Source organism: Protomyctophum parallelum (assembly GCF_964188405.1).
Source record: "Protomyctophum parallelum genome assembly, chromosome: 19".
In the NCBI taxonomy this organism is placed as follows: Eukaryota; Metazoa; Chordata; class Actinopteri; order Myctophiformes; family Myctophidae; genus Protomyctophum; species Protomyctophum parallelum.
Genome location: NC_139717.1, coordinates 38639165 through 38649830, shown reverse-complemented (window position 1 = coordinate 38649830; position 10666 = coordinate 38639165). Strand labels below are relative to the sequence as shown.

Below are 10666 nucleotides of genomic sequence, written 5' to 3'. Positions count from 1 at the left end.
TTTAAACTAATGGTTAAAGTGGTTAAAACTATGAGGTGACACAGTACGTGTGCTCAGGTCTAAATGGGTTAATGGATTAACATTTTATCTAAGACCTTTGCTGCCATGTGGTGCATTGTTGGAAGTACACCTCCACCATGAAGCCTGCAAGCAAAAACCTTTAGACACAGTCCTGGGTGGAAAACAAGCTCATCAGAAAAATTACACAATAGTGAACAGTTCTGCCCTACAATTTGATCATGTGAACAAACAAAACATGTTTAACTGACTTACCCGGTATCTCATATGTACCTGTATCTCACCTAACGGAGTGCAACAATACAGATCTAACCTGACTGCCAGATGGGGTGCTATTGATTTTGAAGCAATTAAGCGTCTCTTCCACCTGGCGGAGTCAGGTTACAGGTACTACAGACTGTTACAGCTGTTAAAAGGCTGACCATGTTAATCCAGGTGAGAGATTCTGCATTTCACATGTTCAAACCATGTACGATAGTGTGGGAATGGCATCTTTAAGCCGTGTTGACTGCAAAACTAGGTGAAACATTTGTACAGTCATTCATTGTAGTTCCTCTGTGGCAGAGGTCAGACACGTCTGAAGTCTCTAACTATCAGTTTGACTAAACAGTGTGTAATCGTGTAGGCAGGAGGGAGACTCCCACACGTGTTAAAGTGTTAAACTCTTATGAGAACAGAAATGCTTTGCCAACCCCGCAACCCCTCAAATTTACACAGATCTCATGGACAAAAAAAACAGCCTAGACTTTTCTGTTGAGGATGTGCATGCTTTTCATATTTTGCCACAAAAGTGGCTTGTAAATGTATCTGCTTACATATTCATAATACACATTTGCAACTGATTTGGACAATTCTAATTTAGATTGATTAGAACGGCTAAATCATCACTGTGTTTTGTCATGTCCAGAGTCTCAACACAACTGTCTATTATGATTTTTTTTTTTACAGCACTGTGTGCCTCCGTACATTGATAAGCTTTATGTTGATGCAGATTTTTCTTTTCCAGCAGCACTTGGCGCCTGCCCACAGAGCGAAAACTACAGTGATTATTTAGGCCATGTCATCTGCATGGTGTTGGTCCTCTGACAGTGAAAACTTAACAATGGTCTCAACACAGCCATCTTTTTAGAGTACGTTGTGCTTCAGTATGTTGACAAGCTTCATGGAGATGCTAATTTTCCTTTCCAGCTCGATTTGGCAACTGCCCACAGAGCCAAAACTACTAGTAATTGGTGCACTGACCTGAACCCCAGAGAATCTAGGTTGTATTGTCAAGAGGTCAGGAAGGTGAGACATGACTGAACAATTCAAATTAATTTACGGCTGTTATCAAACAAACCTGAGCTTCCATAACACCTGTGCCACACCCCATTGATGAAATAATTTGTTAAAAAGTAGCGCAGACCAAGTATTGACTGCATACATTAATATACTCTAGATGGTCGACATTGTTTTTTTTAGTGGTCTCGTAAAATATTCTAATTCGGCAATAGGATTTTCATGAGTGGTCCATAATCAAGGTTTTAAATACTTCACGTACAATTGAGAATATATGAAACTTTAAATTATATTACAGAAGAAAATTAACTTTTACAAGATATTCGAATTCATTGAGAGCTGTAGTAGTTGGTGCAATGAGGCCTCCTAGTGGTTAAGAGTGCAGGATATTTTTAAATTATTAAAACTATGGTAGTTGTGTAATATACTATTAGAAAAGATGCGTCTAGTCTCAAGAGCTCAAGTAAAACATTTTGTTTCATTTCTTATACGGCCACCAAAGATGTGCTCAGAACACTGCTGTTAAAACCATGTTCATTTCCCTCATGTCATCATGGTTTATGCAGTCAAAACTCAAAAGTAGCCAAGTGCAACATGAGGTTAGGGTATTACATCTTTAATTCTTTCGCAGAACAAAAAAAAAATCTTACAGACAAGCCTGAACTCAGGCAACAGAACCTTGCAGTCCACTCCATGCAGCGTGCAATGTGGCACATGAGCAGAACCCTCAGGACAGTTTGATAATGGAATGTTCCATTCCCCATGTTCACATCTACCAGTCCCAACATTTTACATTGTGCAACAGGGTACTTTAGGAAATGCGTTGGTCACCATGAACTTGTTTTTTTAAGTAATATACAGCAAAAATTGAAACCTTTTCTAAATCTTGCAGAGTAAAGCTCTAGACAGAGAGCATACACTGGTCCACTGGACGACATGTTGTACAATATTTGTCTTTTTTTTTTATAACCAATAACATAGTTTCTCCCTGGGTTTTTAACAGGGAAAATTTAACCGGTACAATTCAATTGGAAAAAAAGGTTAGGCTAAGAGCTGAGGTGGTGCTTAATCCACTTCTTCCATACGAGATGCATCATCATCGTCACCCTCTAGTGGTGGGATCACATCTGGCGCGGCTGCAGAACTGGCCTCCTCCACAGGCACATCATCATCGTCGATGCCTACAGGTCAATAAGCATGGAGGAAATTGATTAGGAACGGCAACCAAACTCAAATCTGCATTCAACACCACAATCTAGTGGCGTGGAATACACTACGGTACGTTAAACACACAGCTTCATTGTATACATACATGACTAAATTCCAGGAATCTGAATATCTGTGGGTCAGTCTCAATATGTTCAAATACTGACGGACATGCATGTTTTACTCCCAGTCACTCAGTGCTTACCCAGGCCAAGCTTGATCATCCTGTAGATGCGGTTGGAGTGTGTCTGAGGGTCGTCCAGGGAGAAGCCCGATGACAGCAGGGCGGTCTCAAACAGCAGGATGACCAGGTCTTTCACAGCCTTGTCATTCTTGTCGACATCAGCCTTCTGCCTGAGGGTCTCCACGATGGGGTGGTCTGGGTTGATCTCCAAGTGCTTCTTGGCCATCATGTAGCCCATGGTGGAGTTGTCTCTGAGTGCCTGGGCCTTCATGATCCTCTCCATGTTTGCTGTCCAGCCGTAGGTGCTGGTCACAATGCAGCAAGGGGACGAGACCAGTCTGTTGGACACAGTCACCTGGGAGAACAAGGTGAGACGTTTACAAGAGGGAATAAACTTGTGCGCCAGATTGTCTTTTGTACAGACCAAAGTGTTTGTAAATCAAGCAGATACGGGCAACTTGATCATGCTGGTTGGCTATGTTAGATCTCAAACCTGAATTACCAAAAAGCTACATGCTTATATACTGTACTTGGCTGGCAAATGGTTTGAATTTGCAAATTCCGCACTCAACTAAGTTTAAGGCATCTAATATGGTTCTATGACAAAGAATTCTGTAGAGCTGCAAAAATGGATTCTCTTTGAGATTATTCAATTAATTATCGAGAAGAGCAGGTTTTCCCCTTCCATTCTTTACACATGCAAAAGTAATGAAAACAGCATATAGACCAGTTCAATGCATCGTTTAGAGATTGGCCTTGTTCACTAGTTTTTTAAACTGAATCTGTAAATGTTAGTTCATTTAACTTTCACTCCTACATTTACGCAAAAATGGTCACCCATTAGTTTTGCACAATCGACTCACCAGATGCAAGTTTAAACAAAAACACCCCACACATTTTGTTAGAATGTCATGACAAACCATACAATTCTACTTCCACAATTTCTTGTCTTCTACCAGTTTGCTACATGTATCTCACACACACGGTCCTGGGAACACACTAGTCACAGCAGGATTGCTTCTCACAAACCTAAGGTATAGCCAGGGTGCACGCGCACACACACACCATTCATTTGAGTCTATATAGGGGATGCTCAAAGCTACACCAACAACTCACCCAGATTTTATTTTAGGCTGAATTATGGCACCTGTTAGCAACAATTAAAAGGGGGGGGGGGGGGGGGGGAAACCTTTAGACTGCAGTACTGAATTCTTAGACGTTGAGGACCAGACCCGAAGGAGAAAAGTAACAAGTAATATATCAAATTAATTAGAGCCCGACTCTATATACAACCGATCTTTCAACGTTTCCATTTTATATAATTTGGGCATGTCAGTTTTCAAAAATAGACGATCTACAGGCTTACCAACACATCACGTTGTAAGCTTGTAGATTGGCTATTAGGGCTTGGACATTTTAAGTTTTTAAAAGTAGTTTTTTCAAAGCATCAATCAAAATACTAATTTTGACTCTGATCTAAAATGAATGGCTTCTCATACAATCACCAACCTTCTCCACTTTCTTGTCAAGGATCTCCTTCATGAGTTTGCAGAGGTTCTCAAACTTGGTCTTGTCCTCATCCATTTTCTTCTTCTCCTCCTCGTCCTCAGGGAGCTCCAACCCCTCCTTGGTAACAGAGACCAGGGTCTTGCCGTCAAACTCCTTGAGCTGCTGGACACAGTACTCGTCGATGGGTTCCGTCATGTACAACACCTCGAAGCCGCGTTTGCGCACACGCTCTACAAAGGCAGAGTTGGCCACCTGGTCCTTGCTCTCACCTTGATGGGGGAAAAATAATTAAGCACGTTTGCAAAAACAATGTGTGAGACAGTGTATATGCATGTGTATGTATATTATTTTCCCCCTTATCCCTCTTAAGTTCAGGAAAGTACAGCTGAAAAACTATATCAAAGCTGAACAAAAGGCAAAGACTAACCAGTGATGTAATAGATAGACTTCTGGTTTTCCTTCATGCGACTGAGGTACTCTGAGAGGGACGACATCTCATCACCAGACTGGGAGGTATGGTAGCGCAGTAGCTCAGACAGCTTCTTACGGTTTTGAGAGTCCTCATGGATGCCCAGCTAAGAAGAAAATGATGAGTACACAGGAACTTTAGGCCAATAATTATTCACCATGCTCCTTTAGCTGAATTAGCCATTAAAAAGATGTACCGTAATTTCCAGACTATAAGCTGCACTTGAATTTAAGCCGCACCAGCCAAATTTAGGTAAAATCCCATATACAAGCCGCACCGGACTATAAGCCGCACCGGACTATAAGCCGCAGCTACGTTAGCTCAGAGCCTGAGATGGCTCTGCGTTAGCTGTAAAAATCCATAGATTAGCCGCACCGTTGTATAAGCCGCAGGGTTCAAATCATGGGTAAAAAGCTGCGGCTTATAGTCCGGAAATTACGGTAGGTGCCCCCAATAGATCACATAATTTGCTCCAGTTGGAAACAAAAGCCAGGGGTGAGATGGGAAGACATCGATTGCAGATACATTTTAACATAATTTTACCTTCAGATTTTTGGAGAAGCCATCGTAGAACTTCTTGTAGTTCTCCTTGTCCTCAGCCAGTTCAGCAAAGAGCTCCAGGCATTTCTTGACGATGTTCTTGCGGATCACCTTGAGGATCTTGCTCTGTTGTAGCATCTCTCTGGAGATGTTGAGGGGCAGGTCTTCAGAATCCACCACACCACGTACAAAGTCTGGAGTGGAGAATACCACCAGGCTCATTATACACCAAATAAAGACATCTGAACAATGCTGCACTTCTGTGCCCAAATGTGACAGAGGAACCACCAATTGTTTTTCTTTCAAAAACAGAATTATAGGAGGGAGACCCACACACTGCCACTTGCTGGTTCAGAACCAGCAAGTGGCAGTGTGCAGGGGTTTCCCTCTCTCCTCCCATGTCTACTGCCTTGTCACCAACGCACCTGCTCTAAACAAGAACCGGGTGTGCGGAAGTCCGCTCTTCATAAACAACAGAATACAAACAAATATAAACATTTCTTTCTACGTCACCCCAGTTTTGAGGGTAGCTGGCTTTATATGGCAACCAAGTCGAATTTTACCGTTTGTTTAGAGCACAAACAGAGGCAACAAAGTCTAGTCTATGGACATTTGTTTGTTTAAAGCACAAAATATTCACTTACTCAGGTACTCTGGAATGAGCTCTTCACAGCTGTCCATGATGAAGACCCTCCTGACGTACAGCTTGATGTTGTTCTTCTTCTTCTTGTTCTCGAAGAGGTCAAATGGTGCACGGCGGGGAATGAACAACAGGGCTCGGAACTCCAGCTGGCCCTCCACAGAGAAGTGCTTTAAGGGGATGGGGAAGACGAAAGCTTAAATGTGTGTCTCACACACACAGAGCAGACATAGAACACGCACATCGACAGGCTGGGTGCTGGACTAAATAAACTTCAGTAGGTATTGGATGGAGCCCGCACACCACAGGTATAAGAAAGACGTTCTTTATTGAAATACTGACAACGTTTCGATCTATTTGATCTTCATCAGGTCATCGTCTCTCACACACACCAAGAAATTACCTTGACAGCCAGGTGGTCCTCCCAGTCATTGGTCAGACTCTTGTAGAACTCTCCATATTCCTCGTTGGTGATGTCATCAGGGTTCCTGGTCCAGATGGGCTTGGTCTTGTTCAGCTCCTCCTGGTCGATGTACTTCTCCTTGATCTTCTTTTTCTTCTTCTTGTCCTTGTCCTTCGAGTCTTCCTCATCGTCTGAGCCTACGTCCTCGATTTTGGGCTTGTCTTCGCCATCTTCCTTCTCTTCTTTCTCAGCCTTCTCCTCCTCAGCCTCGTCGTCGCTGATCTCCTTGTCGCGCTCCTTCTCCACCTGCACGGCGAGAAGTGAGGAGACATTAAACTTCTCTGTATTGCATTTAATTTGGTAAGTGTTCTGTTGCTGACAAACGTTGTCCGTGCCATTTAGTCAGATACTCACAAACAAGGTGATGGGGTAACCAATGAACTGAGAGTGCTTCTTGACAACCTCCTTGATCTTCTTCTCCTCTACGTACTCTAACTGGTCATCCTTCAGGTGCAGGATAACTCTTGTTCCACGGCCAATGGGCTCACCTGAGAACAGAGTTGAAAACCATTTGTGAGCACACGTGCATTCAATGCAAGGATATTTACATCAGTAAACTGTCTGATGCCTTGCAGATTTGCAGTAGCCCTTCCAGATATGAAATAAATTATAAACGGAAATTATTACTCATGTTACAGCATGGCTCTGTAGGAGGAAAATCAGAGCTAATCTTGCCAACTGCCAGACCTCACAATTGTTGTGAGGCTGGCCTCAAAGTACTGATAACGGGTACTGCACTAGTTTCTTAAAATGAATTAATATAATTCACTTCCTTGGCCTACTGGCAGAATGCACTAGAAACTTGGCACCGGTCAGTCCAGAGTAGTAGAAACCAAACCTATACAAGATACGTACCAGTGTCAACCTTGACTGTAAATGAGCCCCCAGCAGAGGATTCCCAGATATACTGTTCGTCATCATTGTGCTTAGTGATGACGGTCACCTTCTCGGCCACCAGGTAAGCAGAGTAGAAACCCACACCAAACTGACCAATCATGGAGATGTCAGCTCCAGCCTAAGAGACAAAAATATCATTGTACCCCAGTGAATAACACTTTATTGCAGACTAGGATGATGCATAATCTTTAAATTGAACTGCAATGCATATTCTACACTATCTTTTTAGTAACTGCAAATCAATCGCCTTCTGGGATTATGTCTCGTTTGCTACTCTGATGTACCTGTAGGGCCTCCATGAAGGCCTTGGTGCCAGATTTTGCGATGGTGCCCAGGTTGTTGATCAGGTCAGCTTTGGTCATACCAATACCGGTGTCGGTGAGGGTCAGCGTACGCTCGACTGTGTTGGGGATTACGTCGATCTTTAGGTCCTTGCCAGTGTCCATTTTGGTGGGGTCTGTAAGACTTTCATAGCGGATTTTGTCCAAAGCCTAAAAAGACAAAATCCAAATAGAGTAAAATATTAATATTTGTAAACATGTTGCATGTGTATTACAAATCACAGTAGTAAATACAAAATTAACAGATAACCTTGCCAGTCCCTACATTGGCTAAAATATGCAGGTGTTACAAATACTCATGCAATACTTACATCAGAGGCATTGGAAATCAACTCCCTAAGGAAGATCTCCTTGTTGGAATAGAAGGTGTTAATAATCAGGGACATCAGCTGAGCGATCTCTGCCTGGAAGGCAAAGGTCTCAGCCTCCTCCTCTTGGCGCATTTCTTCAGGCATCTAAATTCAGAAGACAATGATTTAGTTAAAAAGATGGTAGTTGAAATCTTATCTGAGCCACCAATATATAGTCTGTTAATTATTAATACATTACATGGCGATAGGATTGATGGGAAATACTACTTCACTTGAGTGAATTCCATTTTAGAAAATGTTGTATAAGAATAGTTTAATCTGACTAGTGACTACTAGAGCAACATAGTGTGTGGGATGAACTAAATCATTCACTCTTATCCACGCCCCATTACGCAACCTTGGCTGCACTGCACTCCCATAAGCATCCACTATCAGCGGAAGTAATATACTAACCAACATGGCGTCGTCTACACAGACGATGATACAGACAATGGATGCCGAAAGCACGTGTTGGGTCAGGGTCGGGTGAACAATACACAAACGAAGTCACTTCTGAGAAGTGGTTTTGGTGCGGGTTCGTCGACCGAAGCAGTGCATACCAGAGGCGTCCTCCGGAGAGGCAGACGTGGGGTTTAACTCGCTCTCAAAACTGCCCAACAGAAAATAACTAATCACATGCTCACGTCGGGTCGCACTGCACGACGTCGTGAGCTTGCAGATCAGCCACTCTTCGGCGAGCGAGCGACACCGTCGTACGACAGGGTATGAAGGCACACTGGCACAGTCGTTCACAACGACTTTGTACCGACGCGAGACATGACGTTTTTAGTGCGGTGACGATTATACAACATAATGTAGTTGTAAGTCTCAATATTCACGAGTCACGGCACCATAATGTTCTGGTCAAGAACATGGTGGAATTTTTTTGTGTCACGTTCTAAGCAAAAACTGCGATGCTGACGGTACGACAAGGCCACATGTAGGACGAGAAATGAGCTATCCTCCGCTGGCCATTGTAAGAACACATCCTCACAAGTCTGTAACGGTGATGTGATATATGGAGGTCAAATGTGCATTTTTGAAGTGCTAAATGAGAGGTTGTGGTGCCGTCAGTGTCACCCATCTCTCTGCCTTGCCGCAAGACAACACTGGCGTTGGCCTATGCACATTGCGGCATCATGCCAATTCCTTTGATTCGGATGATTATAGTTGCCAGTCACCATTTGAAGACTAATGTAAATTGAAAATGTAAGTGTTATTTTCATGCTCTCGTTAAACACGATGCGGTCATAATTGTGACTGGCCTTTGGTCCCAAAACAGATTTCCTTGCCTCGAGGCTCGTCCTGATTTATAACAATAAAAACACACATACGCAAACAAAACGCATACAAAAATGTCCACTTACAAAGCCACACAATCGTCCACGTACCTTGTAAAACGTTCCGTTGACTATTCTTGAATAAAACGCCACCAATTTTGATAGTCCCCTCTGCTCTCTGACGCAGGGAAATTGAAAGGGACTTCCTCTTAAAAGACGGATATCTTTATATGCCGTGCGTTTTCAATGTGCATATCCATCCGCGCGCATCTCCACACTGTACCGTTCCACCTGCAGCTAGTCTGACTGGGATCTACTCACTCTGCAGGTTGCACATCCGCTCTAGGGCGGACACGGAAACTTCTCGTGGTGCATGCTTGTCATGTGTATTCAAATGACCACCAGATCATAATACAGTAGGCGGGGGGCTCTACAACGGATCGGAAAACTGAGGAATAAACAGAAACCAGTGTATGTAGTCAGTCTGTCTGATGAAAACCAGACCTGAAAGAAACTTGAAAGAATGTATGAAATATGAATATAACAAGACCAAATGTTAGTGGGGGAAGTAACAAGTGATTTATGCATAGAGTATTGGGTTTATGTCGAGATTTTTGGTCAGTTTTGAACATGACCTATTCTTACATTCTTATATTTGGATTTTGGTCAAACCTCAAAATCCGTCCGGATTACTGTCATAAAGTTGGATAAATATGGAGTTTCGCAATAGATAACATTCTTACAAATTATATTGCGCCCACAATGTTTAATCTGTGGTAAAATTAGTAGATGGTGTGGGGCTAGTTTTTAACCCGGCGGAATATTATGTTCAGACAAGCGGGTGTACTGCGTTCCTTCCAGCACTTTCCATGAAAAACCCGCCTAAAAGTGACGTCACTGACTTGTCAATTACAGCCCAGCCCCTCGCAACAGATCCAGAGCCAGGCAACAACACAGCAGCTGTCATACATTGTACAAAATACTATAGCAACCAAACCGCAACTGAAAACAACAAACCTGTGGAAAATAAAAGCAAATTATGACATTGTAATGTAAAAAAATAATTAATAAAGAAATACAAAATCATTGAACACTGACTGAACACTAGCCTGACAAGTTCATTCAACAAAGTGATGCAGTTGCACCATGCACGAAGTAAATATACATAAAGATCACACAAATAGTTCTATCCTCTTCTAGGTAAACCTACAGATAAACCCAGTTTGATTTATTTTGTGTTATACTACCTTTTAGACTAAATTGATTGATAGATAGATTGATTGATTGAATTTCTTTATTTGACAGTATGCATAAGGGCAGGCTACATTTCAAACGAAACGCACAAGAAAGTCAATATAAAAACGGTTACTTTGTGGACGATCCATGATTATAAAGCACTCACACTTGTTTACAACACAGGATCCACCATTTTCAATTCATCAGAACATTTAGAGACCTACAAATATACACTTATATAAAATAAAATAAAAC

General features: G+C 42.3%; 1 protein-coding gene across 1 annotated transcript; it reads right to left on the bottom strand.

The window, feature by feature from the left end:
• Positions 1-1896: 1896 nt before the first annotated feature.
• On the bottom strand, positions 1897-9427 carry hsp90ab1 (heat shock protein 90, alpha (cytosolic), class B member 1). Its single transcript, XM_083790862.1, has 12 exons — positions 9287-9427; positions 7857-8000; positions 7489-7695; positions 7163-7322; positions 6662-6795; positions 6248-6553; positions 5849-6014; positions 5208-5398; positions 4623-4770; positions 4196-4464; positions 2708-3041; positions 1897-2477 (listed from the first exon to the last, which is right to left on the bottom strand). Exons 2-12 carry the CDS (start codon positions 7998-8000, stop codon positions 2362-2364), a joined length of 2175 nt encoding a protein of 724 aa, XP_083646988.1. The 5' UTR covers positions 9287-9427; the 3' UTR covers positions 1897-2361.
• Positions 9428-10666: the final 1239 nt, after the last annotated feature.